Below are 22,335 nucleotides of genomic sequence, written 5' to 3' on the forward strand. Positions count from 1 at the left end.
CACTGGTGTTTCCTGTAGTATCACACACAAATCTTTCATATTTAGGCTTCACTTGGAAAACACTCTGATACACCTTGTGAGGTCATGTGGCAAAACATGAAGTGCTTTTTAACCATCCACACACCTTCTCTTGAACCATTTGGATCATCTCTACTGAACTAAAGGTAAAGGATACCTATTTATTTGAAAACATGAGCATTTTGATCTATGGAGATATAAACAGATGAATAATAATAAAGAGTTACTCAAACGTGTGAATGAAACAAAACACAACTCCAGGTCTGTTTGTGATGAGAGAACAACATTATAACATGCTTTAAAGCTCACAAGAGTCAATTTTGTGTCATGTGTCTTGATAGAAAGCCTTATGAAATGTGTTTATACAGTGCTCCAGCAGGGGGCACTGTCATTGCATCTGTCAGTGCACTTAGGAGAGAAGACATTTCTGTCCAACCAAAAACAACAAAAGCTAACATCAAGATTGCTAAACGATTGAGGTATACAGAGAATTTGAACACAAACTTGAAAAGAATAAGTCTGAAATGGATTTTAAAAACACAGAGAAGCCACATGGATTACAACTTGCATTTACACACTCCAGATGAGGCGATGATCGTTTTGAGCTCAGTAGAGTGACTTTGCAGGATCACAGAAACATGAGCAAATGAAACAAAACACGACTGTATTTTTAGACAAGAAAGCAATATCACAACAATAATAAAAATACGCCTCAAAACCCCTTCAATATTATATTAGATCTTTTACAAAACGCACAGAGATTGGAAAAGGGACAAAAATCACCTTATTGGTCTGGTCACTGCTTTCACCAGGGAAAATATTGACTGCGTTCATTTTCGCCCACCAGTTTCTCAATCAATACATCTCCCAGGGACGCCCAGTTTGTCAAATATCAAACCCATAACGAGGTCACAGGGAACACACAGCATGGCGCCCCCTGTACAAATAACCTCTGTGTATTTTTGACATCCACAAATTAAATCGTCTGGAAACAGATTTTGAAATGTTAATGCGAGACAATGGAGGTGAATGGGAAAACATTTTAAAGGCCCACTACCTCATTTTTTCCATGTCATTTTTGCAAGTCTTTAGGGTTCAAATGAGACCTCTGTGTGCTATCTGCATCTATGAATCATCAGTCACTTGTACAATGTTAGCATGCTAGTTGTTTTTGGTAAATGGTCACATTTTCATACAGTCCCTGACAAAAGTCTTGTCGCTTATCCATTTTGTAGAAACAAAAGCTTATAACCACAGAAAGGTCAGATTTTGGCAAGACAAAAGTCTTGTCACCTTGTCATATGATGCACCCAATCCTAGATTACAGCCTCACCTGTGATCAGTTACTAATCAGTCAATTAGTGGGTGTGTATAAAAAGAACCCCAGCACACCAGACCTTCACATCAACTGCAACTTGACCTCTGACAACATGCCTTAAGATCCACCCTGAGACCAAAGCATTAATTATCAAGAGGCTGAAGACCAGATCCACTGCTGAGGTGGCTGACACCTTCAATGTGTCTCAGCGTCAAGTACAAAGAATAAGAAAAAGATCTGAAATGACTGAGATGTTTTTGACAAGCCCAGGTCTGGCAGACCCCGCAAGACAACTGCTCAGGAGGACCGTTTGTTGATTTGAAAATCCAAGGCCCCTTTTCCACTGCAGCAGAGCTCCACCAGGCCTGGTCACCTCAAGTCCCTGTGTCAACCACAACAGTTTGTAGAATTCTGTCTCGAAATGGCCTCCATGGTCGAATCAGTGCACAGAAACCAGCACTAAACAAAAGGCAATTAAAAAACTGTGTGGCATTTGCCAAGGCCCACAGCCTGCTAAAAGGATGGACACTGGAAAAGTGGCAGAAGGTGGATTTCTCAGATGAATCCTCAGTTGAATTACATCACAGCCACTGCAAATATTGCAGGAGACCAACTGGAGCCAGCATGGATCCAAGATTCACCCAGAAAACAGTTAAGTTTGGTGGCGGAATAATCATGGTCTGGAGTTACATCCAGTATGGGGGTGTGCGAGACATTTGCAGGGTGGAAGGCAATATCAATAGCCTAAAATATCAAGAAGTATTAGCTCCTCTTACATTCCCAACCATAAAAGGGGTCAAATTTTGCAGCAGAATGGTGCTCCATCGCATACTTCTATCTCTACATCAAAGTTTCTCAAGGCGAAGATGAAGGTGCTCCAGGACTGGCCAGCCCAATCACCAGACATGAACATCATTGAGCATGGTAGAATGAAAGAGGAAGCATGGAAGGCAAAACCAAAGAATCTTGATGAACTCTGGGAGGCATGTAAGACGCTTTCTTTGCTATTCCTGATGACTTCATCAACAAATTGTATGAATCATTGTCGAACCGCATGGATGCGTCCTTCAAGCTCATGGAAGTCATACAAGATATTAAATATGGATCTCACAGCACCACTACTTCATTCACTGATGTTATGCAACATATTTTTGTATTTGAAGTAAATTATTTGTTCAATTTTCTGTGGGCGACAAAACTAGTCTTGTCAAAATCTGACCTTTCAGTGTTCATTAAATGATCAATCTTTCTTCAGTGAAGCAAATTTATTTTAGTATATTGAGCATAATTTGGGAGGGTTTTAGCTTTCATATGAGACATTTCTAAAGCCAATCGATTAATTTAAAGTCAGGTTATAAGCTTTTGTTTCTACAAAATGGATAAGTGACAAGACTTTTGTCAGGGACTGTATAGCACTTTTCTACTTTCTCAAAGCGCTTTACATTAAGTAACCACTCAGCCATTCACACACACATTCACACACCAGTGTACACATACATTAGGGGCAAGGTGGGGCAGTGTTGGGGAGTAACAGATTACATGTACCAGAGTTACGTAATCAAAGTACAAATTATGAGTAACTGTATTCAGGTACAGTTACTGTTTCAGTGAGTGGTAATTGGATTACAGTTACTTTGTTAAAATAAATGGATTACATGTTGGTATTTTCCTGTTTTCCCATTTTTGGGCTATATCCCCCCCTTTTTTTTTCTCGGTAATTCCACTCATTGCCGGAAAATAAACCAGGTCTAAACTAGAGCTAAATCAAGTCTAAACCAGGACTAAACCAGGACTAAAACCAGATCTGAACTAGATCTAAACTAGATCTAAACTAGATCTAAAACCAGGTCTAAAACCAGGTCTAAAACCAGGACTAAACCAGGATTTAACAGGATTAAATCATGCTGTGTGGACGTGTCTCCTCCTCTTCCATTAATAATATTTTTAATTTGGTTCAGTAAAGTCTGGGCTTTTTATTTTCTTTTAGCAAACAAAAAATCTGTTACGATATCCTAGTCTTTGCTTCTCTACAGCAAATCAAGTAATCCAAAGTATTCAGATTACGTTACTCACCTTAAGTAATTTAATGGATTCCGTTACAAACTACATTCTGGGATATGTAACCTGTAATATGTAGGGGAATACATTTTAAAAGTAACCTTCCCAACACTGAGGTGGGGTAACTGTCTTGCCCAAGGACACAACCACAGCATTAATCTGTGGGAGCTGGAATCACACCGCCAAACTGTGGGTCAGTGGATCATTGTAACAACTGCACCATTATCATCCCGTTAGCAGTTCCTTGATAAAAACCCTGTGCTCTGGTCTCTGAATGTTGTGAAAAGTGTTCAAGAGTCAAGGCGCTAAACTCTGGTCATCTAAAATGAAAGAATTTCATTTTCTGGGCCCATATTATGTTATTTTTCTGATCTATGTTGTAATGTAATTTCCTCATCACAAACAGACCTGGAGTTGTGTCTTGTTTCATCCACACACACACATCCTATTTACACTGTGCTCTTCTCTCAAACTGAAAACACACTGTTCCACCTTATGATGTCATGTGGAAATACAGGAAGAGCTTCACTGTGTTTTTAAACTCCATGCACCTTCACTAGAATCATTTGGATCATTTCAGACCTAGAATTTCCAATATATACTGAACTAAAATGTAAAATGTAGGTGTTAACATGACATAACATCACGAGGTGGAAAAGAGCATTTTGAGGTTTGGAGATGTAGACAGAGTTACTCAAACATGTGTGCATGAAACAAAACACAACTCCACATTTGTTTTTGAGGGGGTAACAACTAGAGCCCGACCGATATATCGGCTGGCCGATATTATCGGCCAATATGGGCACCTGGAGACATATCGGCTATCGGCCGATATGCTTGCTGATATGGGCCGATAGTTCACGTGGGCATGTTATACCTCGTTATAAAGCTTAGACTCTCATTTAATCCAATTTACAGACAGATAAATGTCCTAATATGTGGCTCCGCATCAGTATTTATCTGCGGAGTCATTTGTCTGTGTCCGTACTGTACCTGAACACACCACCAGAGTGACGTCACTTCACTCGTGTGTGTTTGTTTACACCCGCAGCCGTGCGCAACACTGAGATTATTTTCTTTTTCGGACAATCGGTTTGAGTCTGGATTAAAAGGACATTTATTAGTGCAGACTTGTGATGTGAGGAGGAGCCTGTGTGAGCGGTGAGTGTTGGAAATACATCGACTTTGAAGCTAGTTTAGGTTTTGTTAGCGGTTAGCTGCTGTAGCTCCCGCACATAAACAGGCTGTTTTCTATTGGTCTATTGTAAAGTGACTATATTGGCCGTATATTTGTTACTGGACCTGCATTGATATGTAAATGAGCTGTGAATAGACGTGTGAATGATCCACATTTATGCATATAATTAACTACCGCGGTGCGCAGCATTTATGGGTAAAGGCTAATAGCGATAGTTTACTAGCTAGGAGTTATGGGTCTGTCGCGATCGAAGCGGCTCTTAGAGTGAACAACGGGAGCCTGCTTCTTATTGGGAGCCGTGTTTTCTCTTTTTCTCATTTTTTCTCTTCATGCCGCATGTAGACCTGTAGTTTGACAGCAGCAGCGGCTGAAAACGAAACTTTCAGAAATCTGCGTGTGCATCGGATAAAAAAAAGTGCATATTTGGCTGCAGTTCAGCATAAAATGAATAAACCAGGACTAATCTTGGGCTCGAGTGCAGGAGAGAGATAGAAACCGAGTCCCGACACTCAGTCCTGGTTCAGTTTTGGTTTAGTCCTGCTTGCAACAAAACAATCTCAAGAGTCGCTTGGGAGCCCAAAGAGCCAGCTGCTTTAGTAAGCCGAGCCAAAAGAGCCGATTCTCCAAAAAAACAAAACAAAAACTGGAATACCCATCACTAGCAGCTAGAATGTGATGCAAAAATGCCATTAGGCCAATCTACTGTATGTAAATATGATGTAAAGAGTCAAAATAACAATAAATGTTGCCTAAATAAACCCAATTTAGAATCCACTAGAGCCAAACCTAAGTTTTTTAATCAATTCAAGATTTACAGTGAATTTTTACATCACTAAATATATCGGTGATTATATCGGCTATCGGCAGCTCCAACTCCCATTATATCGGTTTCATATCGGCCACAACAAAATCCATATCGGTCGGGCTCTAGTAATAACATTCTAACATGTCTTAAAGGTCACAAGAGTCAAGTTTGTATAATATTGGACCTTTAAACTAGGGATGGGCATTTGGTGAAATTTTCTTAATCGATCGTCGGAAGAATTAACGATCGATTATCGATTAATCAGTAACGTTTTTATATTAAAATGATCATCATTATTATTACTATCTGCACTGCTAATCTGCATAAATAAATTCAACTTTACGACATATAAACCATAATGACTCTAGAGCCACATCAATCCGTTTGACATTATAATGTGTTTAATTCAGTTTTGCGCAACTCTCACAGAAACGAAACTTAAAACCAGATTGCTAATTTGCATAAACTAAGCGAAGATAAAACTACAGCTCTTGTGTCGCTGATGCGGTCAATTTCTGTTGGATTAAAAGACACGACTCAGTGGAATACAGGTTAGTGTGATCATATTTGCGTTTGTCAAAACCAGGACACCGTACGGGGGGAGGGAGGTGGGGACTCGTCATCGACATTGAGCGACTCTCATCTGGCAAAGCTTTTTCCCACTGGACACCGAAACATATGTACCTGCTTTGTACACTGTGCACATGGCCTCACACTTGTCCCGAACGGAAAGCGTGGACTTTCTTGTACAAGTCATCTTTGCACATCGTTCGCATTTGCACTTCAGTACGTTGCAGACTGACCGACTGTTTGTGTCTCGCTCCTTCTGAGTGCAGAGAGCTACATGTACAGACCCCTGTTCGGTCACGCTACGCACAGCAACCTACAATCGTTTTTTCGATTAAAATGAACGTAATCGATGAAATTCTTAATGATCAATTATCGATTAATCGACTAATCATGCCAATCCCTACTTTAAACTAACACTGGGTTAGATCGATACACATACCTGCAGGTGTGTTTTGTTCATTCACACATGGTTGAGAAAGAGGAAGAGATAGGCAGCTCCACCCAAAACATCTCATAGTCCATCTTTAAAGGTACACTATGTCACTTTCTGGTTGGGGGTCTGTCACCTGCTTATTTCTATGGAGATGTTATTGCTCTGCCTGGATTGTGACATTAAACAGCTCTACTTTACATGTATTCAAGTACAGGTGGTTTTATAGCTCAAAAACACACAGAACAACAGTGACTGTGAGTGGTGTGGAGTCGCTTCTTTACAGATCTGACCTGTAATTTAGTCTGGTTTGGTGTCTGTGAAGATAGAAAGGTTTAATGCCATACTGTGAAACATTCCAGACAAAACAACAACATCTCCATGGAGAAAAAGCACTTGATGGGCCCTCCACCCAAAAAGTTACACAATACAGCTTTAATGAACAGTTACAAAAATAAACTGAAAAGTGAAACACATTAAAATGCCAGTCAAGTAAGAGTGCTCTCGTGCTAAACTTCACTTGTAGTGAATATCCACAGGTCACATTGGTGTTAGCGTAGTGGGTGTGTAGCAGCTGATAATGTCACTTTTTTTTTTTTTTTTTTTTTTTTAATGTAATAAAACCAATAATGTAATAACTTGCCAGTAATGTAGGAAAATGTCTAAAATAATAACATAATAACCTGATGCCAATGATGTAGTAAGTTATTACATTATTGGTTAATTATTACATTATTACATTATTGGCTGGTTTAAAAAAACTACTGCCGATATGTGCCTATATGTATATAGGTGCATGGATTTAAATATGTATATGTATGTGCATGTGTATATATGTGTGCGTGTGTGCGTATATAAACAAATAAGGGGTATTGTTATGAACATAAGGTAAATGAATATAGAGTATGTATGTATGTATATATGTATGTGTAGGTGTGTATGTATATATATGTGTGTGTGTGTATATATATATATATATATATATATATATATATATATATATATATATATATATATATATATATATATATATATATATATATATATATATATATAATGTGTGACATATGGATGTGCTTACACTCGTGTAAATAGCTAAATGGACACTTAACATCTCTAATGAAATGAATAAACATGTATTTAAAAAATAAATAAAAAAACTACTGCCAATAATGTATTGGCAGTAGTTTTTTAAACCAGTCAATAATGTAAACATTTCTTAATATCATACTGTAGCTATTCTTTTTAATCACCCTTGTATTTATATAGATTTCAAAATGACATTATCTTAAAAATATGTTCATTAAACATGAAGTTTAGATGACCCATTTAGATGAGTGAGCTGTTTTGTTAGAGCTTACAGTTTATGCAAATGAGCCATGCAGTTTTAAGTTTTGTTTCTGTAAAACATAATCAGATATGCACAAAGCTGCATTAAATACATTATAATCTCAAACAGGCTGATGTGGCTCTATTGTGGTTATGGTTTATATGTTGTAAAGTAGAGTTTATTTATGCTGAAGATTTTAATGAAGAATCTGCTGCTGTGTAGAACTTGTACAAGAGTGTTTGGAAACATGGATCTGTGCAGTGTCCACTGGTTAGAACCTCGCAAGCGTCTCAAACTGGAAGTCCTTCGTATGACTCAGTACCCATGAAGTAACCCTCAGTTTCAAAAAAGTTGGTGACCCCTGATTTAAAGGCACATTATGTAAGAAATAACTGTAAATTAATCATAAAATCACCTGATATATCACTAGACATTAAGGAATCATCATCATTTCAAACACTTTTATCAGCAACCACAGTAATCCAGCCTGAATATTCTCTTTTCTGTATAAATTGCAGCCCTCAGTTTATGTTGCTGTTGTCATTATGTGTATATTATGTGTCTGGGCCTGTTCCTCCACCTTCCACCTCCACCTCTGAATTTGGACACCGAGCTGGGGGCCTCTTATCTGGGGGAGGGGATACTGTGCTCTGCAGTTTGTAGAGATTGCAGTACCAGTCCTGGCCACAAACTTACACGCTGCTCCTTTAATTATTTAAGATCCATTCATTGAATTTAAAGTGTCACATTTGAGGTAAATTGTTGTTTCTTTCAAATAGCTGCTTGAATACTTGGACACAATGGACTTACACTCTCTCAGTGTCTTTCTGTAGTCGGCCTGTGCCTCTTACAGGGAACACTTATTATTATTATTATTAGGGGTTTTATATCTATCTTCCCCCTTAGAAATGAGGACTATTTGTTTATTTAACTTGATGGTTACAATTATTTCTCTCAGCTTCTAGTTATTCAGGTGCTGACATACATATATATGTTTATATATTCAAATAATGACTCACATGTAAAGAGCACAAGGAAATGTAAATGTGAGGATTCTCAGATCCAGTCATTTTAATTCAACCTTTTAAGTGAACCACTAACATTTTTCTAAAATGTTTTTAAATTCAAATTCAAACTATTCAAATAACTGTCAGTTTTACGGCACTTGTCCACTTTTTAACATCTTCATACAAAACTATGATCTGTAAAACACAAAGCAGTTCCAGTAGTCCCAATACTCTACTGTACAATCAAACTGCAGTTATTTCATTTAATTTTTTTATTTTTTTAATTAAACCAGCCAGTAATATAATAACTAACCAATAATACAATAACTTATTACATCATTGGCAAGAGGTTATTATGTTATTGTTTTAGACATTTTCTTACACTACTGGCAAGTTATGACATTATTGGCTTTATTTCATAAAAGTTATTACGTTATAGGCAGTTATTACATTATCAGCTGCTACAGGGTGTGTGTTGCGATATTAGAACCGTACAGTCTTCTAAGCATGTACACGAGTGGGTGGATTTGCACTTTCCCCCCGTCCTATAGTAGAACTGCTGTCACTTCATTGTCAAACCCAACTCAGAATCTGCTGTTTGTTTTGCCTGAACAACATCGCAATATTTTACATTTTATTCAGTGAGTGACGGCTTCCTGCTTTGCCAGTCTTTGCAGAGCGAGAAACAACAAGCTCAACTTTTTGTCAGTTTAATCTCTGAACATGGAAGCTTTCAAAATGAATTTTCCTCACACAGGGACAGTAGCATCACCTCTAAAAGGGCCAATATTAGGATATTTTCTGATCCTTGTTATAATGCTGTTTCCTTATTGAAAACATACTTTGTGTGTTTTGTTTCATTCACACCTGCAGATTTAGGCTGAGTTGTTCTTTCAAACTGAAAACACTCCACCTTGTGATATCATGTGGTAATATAGGGAATGCTCCTCCACTGTGTTTTTAAACTCCATACACCAAGAAGAACAGAGCATTCTGATCTTTGGAGATGCAGCCAGACTAATAATCCAAGATTACTCAAACATGTGTGAATGAAACAAAACATGACTCCAGATCTGCTTTTAAGGAGGTAACAACATTCTAACAGCTTTAACGGTGCATTGTGTAACTTCTCTGGTGGAGGGTCCATCACCTGCTTGTTTCTACGGAGATGTCATTGCTGTACCTGGAATGCTCCACAGTGTGACATTAAACTTCTTTACCTTACATTTATTCAATTACAGGTGGTTTAATAGCTCAGAAATAGCTAGAAAAACAGGCATTTTAACTGTGAGCGGTGTGGGCGCCTCTCCACAGATCTGACCTGCAACTTGGTTTAGTTTGGTCTGAGATAGAAAGGTTGGTAACACTTTAGTGACCACATATTAATAGCTAACTAAGTGGTAACTGGTATGTTAATTAGCTATTACTTAGCTATTAGTTGGTATTAATCAAACATTTATTAATGCTTATTAAGATTTCAGTGTATGCACAAAAACATCTGTTCTAATCTCCACTATTTTAATGGGAAGAAAATAGTTAATGGGTTAGTACTCTCAAAATAGACTCGTCTTAGACAAAAATGCATTGACAGTACTTTATAAATACTAACAAAGATGTAATTAAGTACCTGTTATACATTTTACTATTAACTAGCTCTTAATATGTGGTCCCTAATCTCAAGTGTTACCGAAAGGTTTTATACCACACTGTGAAAAATTATGGACAAAACAAAAACATCTGAATGGAGAAAGTGTTTGGTACTTTTAATCTCACAACAATCCATCTTGTGTATATAGCATCTTTAAGTGCCACTCTTTGAATACTATCACACAAAATAAGCACAGATTTGAACAGTTTTAAAAGTTCACAGCAGTCTGAAGCCAACTATTTTCTGTATAGTCTAAACATGACCTTTTCCAGCATCCTAACATCCCCCAGCCTAGTGTATTTTATATTCTAACTCTCTCTCGCTCGTCTAAATAGTTGCCTGTCACAGCGTCTCCAGCCCTGATTAACTGGCACATACCAAAGCAGCGCCCATGCCCCTCACCTAAAGCACCTGGGACTCGCTCCAACACGAAAATGAATGAAATTTAATAAACACAGCTAAAATGTGAAATGGCTTTTTTTGTGATTTAGTAGAGGTACACACTTCAGAGCTGGCTCTCGCGCAGTCTAAGCAGAGTTACATTTGTGTCAGGGCAAGTAAAAAATTCTTCAGACTGTTGTATTACGCAGGTATTTCGATGCACTCATCCTGAAAAAATCCTCTTTTCCTGTATTTAATCGTAATCTAATAGTAATAGTATTAACATTGTTTGCAACTTTCTAAAGTTATTCGTTACTTTCCCAATACATACTTATAGGCTTATTAAATAAGTTTTCTTCCTCTCACTCCTTTTTGGGTATTTTTTTTTCTTTTTGTTGTAGTTATTTCTATTATGATTTTACTAATGTTACATGTTCCACTGTATAAGAATGTAAATCTCATGTTTAACACCCAAATCCTGCAGATTTAAGCCATGTTTTTCCCTCAAACAGAAAATGTGCTGTTACACCTTGTGATGTCATGTGGTAATACAAGAAGCACTCCACAGTTTTTCAGTAGAATCATTAGGATGATTTCATCACTAAAATTGCCAATCTTTAAAGATAGAGGGTAGTTGTCAACTTGTAAACTACTCTACTAACTCATGACATCACAAGGTGAAACAGAGCATTTTGAACTTTGGAGATTGGACATTCTAACATGATGAAACACTCACAAGAGTCAGTTTTGTAATATAGGACCTTTAAAGCTGCCATCTGTAAATGTATGAGATTATTTAACCGGTAGATGTCAGATGTGAGACCTGTTCCCTGCTCCACTCACCTGGCCTTTGTTCAGACTCACCTGAGCTCTCTGCTCATCTTCTGTCAGGTCAGAGCTCTGACACTGTCACACAGCACTAATGTAGACAGCATCTAGTGATGATATGTGAGAATACACCAGAGGCAGGCCCACCAGTCTAATTACAAATGAGCTTTAAGTACTTTCACAGGCCAGCGCAAAGTTTGTCATTAAAGTAATGCTAATGTTAATAGTACACTTCCTGATTTATTATTAGATGCAGAGAGCACACAGTGGTTTCATTTAAACAATGGCAAAATGGAAAAAATCAGGTGTAGCAGTAATAAAAGAAATGGGTCCATTGACTTTCTGTTAAAAATGGCATAGCCGCTGCCCCTGCCTCTTCAAAGTGACATTTCACTGTAGCAAGCAGTGGGTTTTCATTTACACTCAATGGAAAAAAACAACAACTGAGTAACTTTAGAAATAGAGCTCCCCCCACAGCTCCACTGTGAGAATACACAGAGAACATGCTATTTTTGTTTTACTGAAATAAAGCTGTATAATCACATACCCAAATATATCATATAAAAGAACCAGGATTTCCCACGAGACAGCAGGAGGAGACATGTCACTGACACTTTCAAGGTCTTATATGGCACAGAAGTGTCTTCTGTTTCATAATCAAACACAGACCTGGTGTTGTGTTTGTTTCATTCACACGTTTGAGGAATCCTGCATTATTAGTTTGTCTACATCTCCAAAGCTCCAAATGCTCAGTTACACCTTGTGATGTCATGAAACTGCAGCTTTCAAGTTAACAATTTACTTTTACTTTTCGTTCAGTAGAGATTAGTGGTTCCAGAACTGAAATTATCCAAATGATTCTAGTGAAGGTTTGGAGTTTAAATACACAGTTCTTTCTGTTTTAAAGAAGAACTCTAAAGGCTAAATATGCAGGATTTGTGAGTCAAACATGTGTGAATGAAACAAAACACAAGTCCATGTATGTTTTTGATGAGGAAACAACATTAGAACACAGAATAGCATGGCCCTTTAAACACAAAAATACGTATTTATTACAGATATTTAATGATGTAAAATATTCCTTAGTTCTGCTTTAAGAAAGATCTACATCTGTATACAAAGAAGTCTATATTTGAAGCACTGAATAGATCCAGGGCTGTGGGAGGGTGCGAGACAATAACCCAAACCTGTGAATCACTCTAAAACAACGAAGGGAAATACATTAGATTCCTCTGCTCATTTTTGCATAATGTCCCTATTAACCCCTAACCCGTAGCATCTGCAGTATTTATTTGTGTTCAATTAAGATGAGCGTTTCCTAATGATTAAAAATACCAGTAAACTGTACCAAAGGTATGAAGAGGCCATAGCAATAATTGGCGTTCACTAAATTCACATGAAGTAATTAGACTGCATGGTTCAGTTAAATATGAGCGGATGTCCATTATGAGATACTACTGCAACACAAAGAAAATACTGCATTGATTTAGTCTTGTCAATACTGTGGCTGTTACTAACATTCTTTGTCAATAGACTTTTAAAGCAGGCAATTAAATGTTTGCACAAAACCCAAACTGAGAAAATTGAGTTCTTTGTGGACACCATGACAAGACATGATAATAGTGTCTGAGTTAAAACACAGAATACAGAAATAAAAATGTGAAATCTTTCGTCACTGTGTTTTTATTCACTAAAGTTTGGGTTTAACAGTGGAATTTACTGGACCTATACACTACTGTTAAAGAACACTAGGGGTGGGATGAGACACAATTTCCATGAGAATGAAACGAGAAGAGATTTCAACATAATTCATAATGAAGACATTTTGTGATTCAGTCCACAGTTTTGGCCTCATCATTTATGGTAATATTTTTGCCTTTTTTTGTCCAATCCAAATGTAAAAACATGGGGGGAAAAATCTCACAGGATTGAGAATTTTTCTCATGTGTGTACAAGTTAGTGGCAGGTTTTGTGGTATGGGATCTTGCCCCTTCCCTAAAGGACACATATTATGCCGAATGGAATGAACATTTCTGAGCTTTACATCATTTAACATTGTTCCTTCATCAAAACAAAGCTGGAGATGTATTTGGTTTCTTTCACATTGGTTTCAGTACTCTTCTGTAAAAAGTCCATTGCCTTTAAGCCTCAGAAAATATACAGTTTAAATTTTCCCAGGATTGTTGCTTTATAGATAGAAACAGTTTTTAAGTGAAGTCCTGCCAGTTAAAAAGGGGGGTGTGGCAAAAGCTCTCAAAACTATTACACATCTCTCTGCATCTGATCACTCGCAAAGTTATAACTGCCAAGGAGTTCACGCAATATCTACTTTTAATATACTACTACTACTATTATCAACTAAATACTCCACTGCATTAATCAACTGAATGACTAAGTGACTACAGATATTGGGCCACATTCATGAAACTTTAAGGCCTTCTTACAAACATTTTTGGTATTCACAAAGGTTTTTCTTAACTAAAAATGTTCTCTGGAAGAACAAATTCTACAAACAGGCAGAACCAGAGCGCACTCTTGTGCACCCCTACCCCAGCTTCCCTCTGTGAATGTGTTCATGTGAGGTTGGGCATTTGAAATCTCTGATCAAGTTGTAAAACAGCTGTAGTCTGTAGACGCTCCACCTGATTTCTTCAGTCATTCTTTCGTTTTCACGCGTCATAATGCAAAAACCATATTGGCCATTATTGGAAGTTCAGAGGGTGTTTCTAACCAAATACATTCATTCATACATTCATTTTCCATGTAAATGAAATGTAAATGAGCATGGAGGTGTTCGTATCTGGGTGTTGGTGATTTTGGCAAAACTGTGACTTAAGAAATAGTTTGCGAGCTTAAGAACGCTTTGTGAATCTGGAGCAGAGTTCTCTGAACATCTTCTTAAAGTGGAATTTACAAAGACTTTTTAAGAAAAGATGAATGTATGAGGCTTGTTGTTCTTAACCCTATTTTGTCGTTCCTCTTCCTTCCTCAGGCGTCTGCATTGTACGAGGAACTACATCCACATGCACCTGTTTGTATCCTACATGCTGCGCGCTGTTAGCATCTTTGTCAAAGACATTGTGCTGTACTCGGGCTCTGCCATTGAAGACATGCACCGCGTCACTGTGGAAGACCTCAAGTCCATCACAGAGGCGCCCCCTGCTGACAAGACACAGTTTGTGAGTAAAAATGCATATATACAAATACATACATAAAAAAAAAAAAAGGTTAAAGATGCACTATGTAACTTTTGGGTCATTGGTCTGTCACTTGCTTGTTTCTGTGTATACTATATCATGTTCTACCTTACATACTGTATATTCAATTACAGGTGGTTTTATAGCTTAAAAATACCTAGAAAAACAAACATTATGACTGTGAACGGGGTCACCTCTCCACAGATCTGAACCATAACTTGGTCAGGTTTAGTCTCCATGAAGATAGAAAGGTTTAATGCAGGGGTGTCAAACTCATTTTGGTCCGGGGGCTGTATCCAGCCTACTTTGATCCCAAAGGGGCCAGAAAAAATATATGTACCCCAAAAATAGCAATAAGTTCAAATATTTGTGCAGAGAAACACTATTACAATTTTTTTTCTTAATTGATGAACTCTTTCTTACAAAATATTATAATATCGTGAACAACCCGAAACTTTAAGAAACATGCAATTTCAACACAATGTTTTAACATGAACTTGTATGTAAATAGGAATAAGTACATCTTTGTTGTAAAATCCTGCACTCGGCTCCACTTTTCTCATGTTGTTGATGAGGGTGTCACGGTCAACAGTCAAAACGATCGTCCTTTAAGAGCGTTTTGAAAGAGACAAGTCTTCATTTGTGCTGTTCTGGTGGGAGGGGCCACGTACAGAGACGCTGGAGACACTGCTGTGATAAACACCACAGAAAATTAACTATATTTTAATAGAAAATATAATATTTTAGTAGAAAATCAGTCGATTGCCGAATAAAAGGCCTTGGAGGGCCGGATCTGGCCCCTGGGCCGTATGTTTGACCCCTGGTTTAATGCCATACTGTGAAACATTCCAGACAAAGCAATACAAAGCAACATCTCCAGGGAAAGAAGCATTTGATGGGCTCTCCACCAGAAAAGTTACAAAATGCACCTTTAATGACAAGCTTCAAGTGCAGCGGAGAGAAAGTATGTTTTTGTTGGCATTGGCACATGATTGTAGGATTTTGGAAATTTGATATTTAAGTTAGTGTTCATAGAAATGCAGTACAAGTTGGAGCTAAAATACTGCAAGTATTACAAATGTATTATTTATTTACTTTCTAACTGCATGTCCCGCCGGGAGGAGGCCCCGGGGAAGACCCAGGACACGCTGGAGGGACTATGTCTCTCGGCTGGCCTGGGAACGCCTCGGGGTCCCCCTGGAGGAGCTGGAGGACGTGTCTGGGGTGAAGGAAGTCTGGGAGTCCCTGCTTAGGCTGCTCCCCCCGCGACCCGGCCCCGGATAAGCGGACGAAAATGGATGGATGGATGGATACTTTCTAACTTCTGGTGGTTTGCACAGTTTCCAAGCAGAAGGTCAGAGGGTCCATTCCCACTCAGACCAAGTTTTGCCATTGTGTCCTTAGGCAAGACACTTCACTAACCTTGCCTAATATGAAAGTGATATGCATCAGTCTGACCCAGGGCAGGGGCAAAATCTGAAATAATAATAATTTTCACAATAAAAGTGGGTTCGGGGGTTATACAAAGATCTTCTCAATACCAAAATGGAACAGAACTTGTGTGATAACGAACATTTTTTTGGTTCAGATTTGGTCCTCTCTCTAAACCCAGGCTGGTTTTGACTAGAAAGCTCCAGCAAAAGCAAAACAAAAGTATTATTTTTCTGAAATAAGATAATTAATTTCTCAGGTGCAAGATTAAAGGTTGTAAAGTTACACTGTATTTCATTTGAAGAAAGCTTTTGTAGTTGATCTTTCTTAACTTTTACCAAATTAAAATGTGGAAAGTGAAAATTAAAAACCCACACTATAATTATGAGGAAATGACATGAACTTTCATGTTCACTAGCCACTGTTTTTTAAGAATATCTGTCAAAAAATTATAACTACAATATTCAGAAGCTAATAAATCGATCTGATTTTTGTGTGTTTTCATCGCAAACAGAAATCTGATCATTAAAAATACCTTGTGACATGTGTCAGTAAATCAGTTGATTTTTAGAGTACAGTGATCCCTCGTTTATCACAGGAGTTATGTTCTAAAAATAACCCGTGATAGGTGAAATCCGTAAAGTAGTCAACTTTATATTTTACAATTATTGTATCTGTTTTAATGCTGTAAAACCCCTCAGCACACACTTTAGACACTTTTTTCAGACAGGACAGTTACAACACTTTTTACACCCTTCTTAAAACTTATTGCTGTTGTCGTCCTTATGTTATTTTCGTCCTTCTTTATGTAACGAATCAAAGACTCATTTATTCCTTAATGGAGCCCTACAGAGAACGGGCCCATTTCTGGAGACCCGTGCAGTACGACACCGCAGTACGACACCGCAGTACGACACCGCAGTACGACACCGCAGTACGACACCGCAGTACGACACCGCAGTACGACACCGCATGTGCCCGTTAACCCGAGATTATATCAAACTTTTGCACTGCTTATACCACGGACTGAACCAAGACTAAACCAGGACTAACCCAGAACTAATCTAGAACTGATTCCAAGACTGAAGAGGAGGAATAAACTAGGACTAAAGTAGCAGTAAACCAGGACTAACCCAGGACTAATATAGAACTGATTCCAGGACTGAAGAGGAGGAATAAACCAGGACTAAAGTAGCAGTAAACCAGGACTAAACCAGGACTAAACCAGAACTGAAACAGGACTCACTGTTGGGATGGGCTTGGAGGTGACTGCAGGAGCAAAGGACCGAGGGAGAGCTCCACAGCTCAAGGAGGTAAATGCGGCAATTGCCCGACCGACACCCTGCTCGGGGTTCTTTCTCTTAAGTCCAAGATTAGTCCCGGTTTAGACCTGGTTTAGTCCTGACCCACCCGTGTGTAATTACTACCTGCCTGTAATATGCAATATGCGTTCATATGCTTTAAAAAAACACATGCAAAATTGCACTAAAAAATAATCGACAAAAGGTGAACCGCGATATAGCGAGGGACGACTGTAACTGTTGTATTTGGATGACAAAATACAATGAATTTTGATTGATATATTGATATTTAGATCACCATGTTATCTTTTACTGCAGTGGAAATGCTGTATTTGCCTCACAACATGTTCAGTTAGTTTCCGTTTGCTCCACACGCTAAGTCACTCTCCCTTTAGAGCGCTATAACAACGAAATTGGTGTCCATTGCTGGTGTCCACTGGGCTAATCAAACTACTGCCCATTACATCAGGCTTGGGAAGTTGTAGTGTGTTATGTTTCCTGTTTTTGTATATTGATGGAATTTTTAACATGTAGTTTGTGTAGGTCTTAGACACAATCGTACTACTAACCACAAGGAGAGTTTAAAGAGAGCATAGAAGAGTTCTCTAGATTACTCAAACATGCATGGATGACATCTAAAACCACTTCAGGCATGTTTTGCTGAGGAAGAATAGAAGAATACATTCTAATTTTACATTGCACTTGCTGATATCTGTCTTCTGGCCAGCTAGGGAGGCTGGAGATATGGAGGGATGGAGGGCACCAGGGAAGTTTTTTTTGTTGTTGTTTTTTTTGTTGTTGTTGAAGCATAATTTTAAAGGTGCACTGCGTAACTCTTCTGGTCTTCCCCCTGCTTGTCGCCATGTAGATGTTATTGCTTTGCCTGGAATGTTGCTCAGTATAGCATTAAACATTCATCTATCATTTATTTAATTATGGATCTTTTAATTGAAAAAAAAAAAAGAACATACCAGTGATGTCTCCGTGGAGATAGCAGTAACATCTGCATAGACACAAACAGCTGCTTTTTCAGGTTTACCTTGTGCACATAAAGTCATTTTTGGACTTGGATTCAAACAATAAATGTGTTGTGAAAGATAGGCCACAGCTGATGCTCCAGGTGCTGCCGTCTCTGCTCGGTTCACTGTTGTGTGTTAGATCAGGTGCCCAGTCAAAATGATTAAACGGACATCAGCACAGCTCAACAGGGAGGAGGACAAGTATGCATCAGGGGTGAAGAATTAGTGTTATCACAGGAGAAACAAATACTGACAGCTCTGATAAATAGACTCAAAGACACTCTCAATAGAGACGTCTCATTTGTAGTTGTACTTATTTATTTATTAAAGGGACAATGCATATTAAAAGACAAGGTAATGTAAGTGACAAACATGTACTTGCAAATATGCAGGATTGTAGCCAAAGCTCATTTCCTTCCTTAGTCCCTGCTGGACCAAGGCCACATCAGCTGCACACTTCATAAAACATGACAAAAGCCTAGAACACCCACTCCCACATACCTCTCACTCATACACGGTAAAACACATTAATAATAATAATAATAATAATAATAATAATAATAATAATAATAATGATAATAATAATAATAATAATAATAATAAATAATAATACATGTACACTTGTATAGCGCTTTTCAAGATACCCAAAGACGCTTTACATGGGAAGACAAACAATGACAAACAAGAGAAAAAGACTGTTAATGAAAGTTTTTTTTAAAGAGATGTTTTTCAGGGCTTTTTTAAATATGGGGAGTGTGGATGAGTCTCTGATGTGTTTGGGGAGGGAGTTCCAGAGGGTGGGAGCAGCGGTGGAGAAGGCCCTGTCCCCCCAGGTCTTATGTTTCGTCCTGTTGGGGGGAGACAGGAGGTTGGCGTCAGCAAATCGGAGGACACGGGTCGGGGTGTGGTGGTGGAGGAGTTCAGAGAGGCAGGTGGGGGCCAGGTTGTGGAGGGACTTGTAGACAGTGGTGAGAAGTTTGAATTGGATGCTCTGGGGGATGGGGAGCCGGTGGAGATCTCTGAGAACACGGGTGATGTGTTCACGGGAGGAGGTGCGGGTGAGGATGCGGGCAGCGGAGTTCTGTATGTACTGGAGTCTACTGAGGAGTTTGGAGGGTGAACCGTAGAGCAGGCTACGGCAACAGGCTTCATCCAACAATAGGATTAAAATATAAACTATTAAAATATTCTGATGGGTTCTGGTAGTGGCTGTTTTGGATTTGACCAAGGTATATGTCAAAATGGCAAATGTCCAGACCAATCTCATGCAACAAGTACATTTGACTTTTGTTCATTTAGACATTTTAAGTCTCTCTAATCTCAAATCTTTAAGTGACATCATTTTTGTTTTGTTTTTTTGTCACAGACTATATTAGTGTAAATGTGGCAACACAATGGCTAGTACTCATACTTCATAGCAAGAGGGTTGTGAGTTTAATTTCCAGGATGCTCAGGCCTTTCTGTGCAGAGTTTGAGATGTTTCTCCGTGTGTCTGGGTGGGTTTCCTCTGAGCACTTTGGTTGATGCTCAGGTTTAGTCTTCCCTCCCTTTGCTATTTGTCCTAAGTCACTCCCCGTTCAAAGCACTCACCACACAATCATCGTGTGTCTGATGAAACTGCTGCACATCGCATCAGGTTTGTCAAGTTGCTGTGTGCAATTTTGTATCATGTTTTTTGTATATTTGTGGAAAATTGTCATGTGGGAGCTTATGGACAGAATCTTAGAGCTAACAGTAAAGACGGTTTGAATAGGGCCTGGGAGAGATTGCTAGATTACTCAAACATGCATGGAAGGCATTTAAAACCTCTTCAGGCTTTTGAAGAGGGAACAACATTATATCAACATTATATCATGGTAGAAGCTAAAAAAACAAAAAGAAAAAAAAAGATCTATTTAGCATAATAAATCCTCTTTAAAGATACATTGTGTAATTTTTCAGCTTTTCTCTGTGGAGATGTTATTGCTTTGTCTGGAATGTTTCATAGTATGATATTTAACCTTTCTATCTTCACAGAGACCAAAGCAGACCAAGTTACAGGTCAGGTCTGTGGAGAGGCGACCCCACTCACAATCAGAATGTCTGTTTTTCTAGGGATTTTTAAGCTCTAAAACCACCTGTAACTGAATAAATGTAAAGTAGAGCTGTTTAATGTCACACTGTGGAACATTCGGTAGAGCAATGATATATCTATAGAAACAAGCAGGTAACGAACCCCCAACCAAAAAGTTACAGTTATAGTGCACATTTAATAGGCCAATATTAGGCTTATGTATTACCATGGGTGGAGACAAGGGGCACCAAAAACACTGAAGAATTGCGTGTCTACCCATACTGATGTTCTAGTGGCTTTAGTGGACTTCATATTTGGACAACTTCTTCCGTCTTTGTCAAACAGTCTATAAAACAGGCTTTGTATCGACTTTACTGGGCCGGGCATTAACTCAAACATCATGTCCTTCCAACCATTTCATAAAGATCTGGGCTTGGTTTGAACACTGATCCAGACTATGATTTGTGGAACTGGCTGTCAGGGTTTGAGCGTTCCCAGGAGGAGGTGGGTTTCTGTAAGTCTCACCTGCTTTTCCAGCGCTGAGGCAAATAAACTTTTTTTTTTCTTCTCTTTTTCTCTGTCAATGTGCCAAGTCTTTACAAGGCACACTCCTGGCTTCTGCTCCCTGGGCCTGCATGGGTAAATACTGTTTTTTATGCATGGCTTTATTCCAGAGGTGGGTAATGCTCAACTTACATTTACTTGAGTAACTTTTGAAATTAACTCATCACTCATCACTCAACTCATATTTTATTGAGGTAATATTACTGAATAACAGTTTTGGTGACTCTTTCCACTGTGACTTAGTCTCTAAGTGTCAGACACTTTTGAACATTTGTGTTTCCTTTAGATATGATTTAGTTTTTCAAATTTTTGGGGTTTATCTTTAAAGGTGCAATTTGTAACTTTTTGGCAGTGGCGTCACTTGGTTGTTTCTATGGAAATAGAAAGTTAAAACCTCACTTTGGAAGATTCTCTGTGGAAGAAGAGCCTCCTTTAAGCTAAATACGAGTCAGGTTTGTGGAGCCTGCTCAGAGTAACGTCTCCAAGGACTTCAGAGTTTTTATCTTGACTAAATGAAATGATTTGAACATTTGTGTTTCTTTGCATCGTTCCTTCAGATATGATTTACTTTTCAAATTTTTGTGGTTTAAAGATACAGTATGTAACTTTCTGGAGGTGGCACTTTACCTGGACGATTCCGTGAAATAGAAAGTTAAACTTTAGGACATTCTTCATGAAGACACATATGTTTAATGCCATACTGTGGAATATTAAATTCAAAGAAACAACATTTTACATGGAACCAGCAGGAAGAGGCATGCACAGAGGAAGGCACATGTTTTTCTAATTGCTTTAAGGCAAGAAAAACATGCTTTTCTTTTAGCCTATTTCTTGGCTAAAAGTTACACACTGTGGCTTTTAAAGAGATCAGATTTTGTACATTATTTTATTTTGCATCCTTCTAATTCAGCTTCAAATGATAAAAACACCCATTACTCTTACAGAGTAATGTGAGTAGTAATTCTCCCAAATACTTTTTTACTCTTGCATGGGTAATTTTTCTAATCACTACTTCATACTTTGACATTTAGTAATATTATTATGAAGTAACATTACTCTTACTTGAGTAAAATTTTTGGCTGTACTCCATCCGCTGCAGTTACATTCACAAACAGTTTATGCTAAAGTTACAGCTGATGTTGACACGTCCCATTGTACGAGCAGAATGCAGTGCCACTA

General features: G+C 38.3%; 1 protein-coding gene across 1 annotated transcript in view; it reads left to right on the top strand.

Moving 5' to 3' along the window:
- pth1r (parathyroid hormone 1 receptor) overlaps nt 1–22,335 on the top strand; it is a 249,073-nt gene that overhangs the window by 180,277 nt on the left and 46,461 nt on the right. Inside the window, exon 6 of the mRNA XM_020923024.2 lies at nt 14,584–14,770. Within this exon, the coding sequence (XP_020778683.1) occupies nt 14,584–14,770 (187 nt within the window). The remainder of the gene's footprint in view (nt 1–14,583; nt 14,771–22,335) is intronic.

Source organism: Boleophthalmus pectinirostris, unplaced genomic scaffold, assembly GCF_026225935.1.
Source record: "Boleophthalmus pectinirostris isolate CB_2022bp ecotype Guang Dong unplaced genomic scaffold, ASM2622593v1 HiC_scaffold_16, whole genome shotgun sequence".
Lineage (NCBI taxonomy): Eukaryota > Metazoa > Chordata > Actinopteri > Gobiiformes > Gobiidae > Boleophthalmus > Boleophthalmus pectinirostris.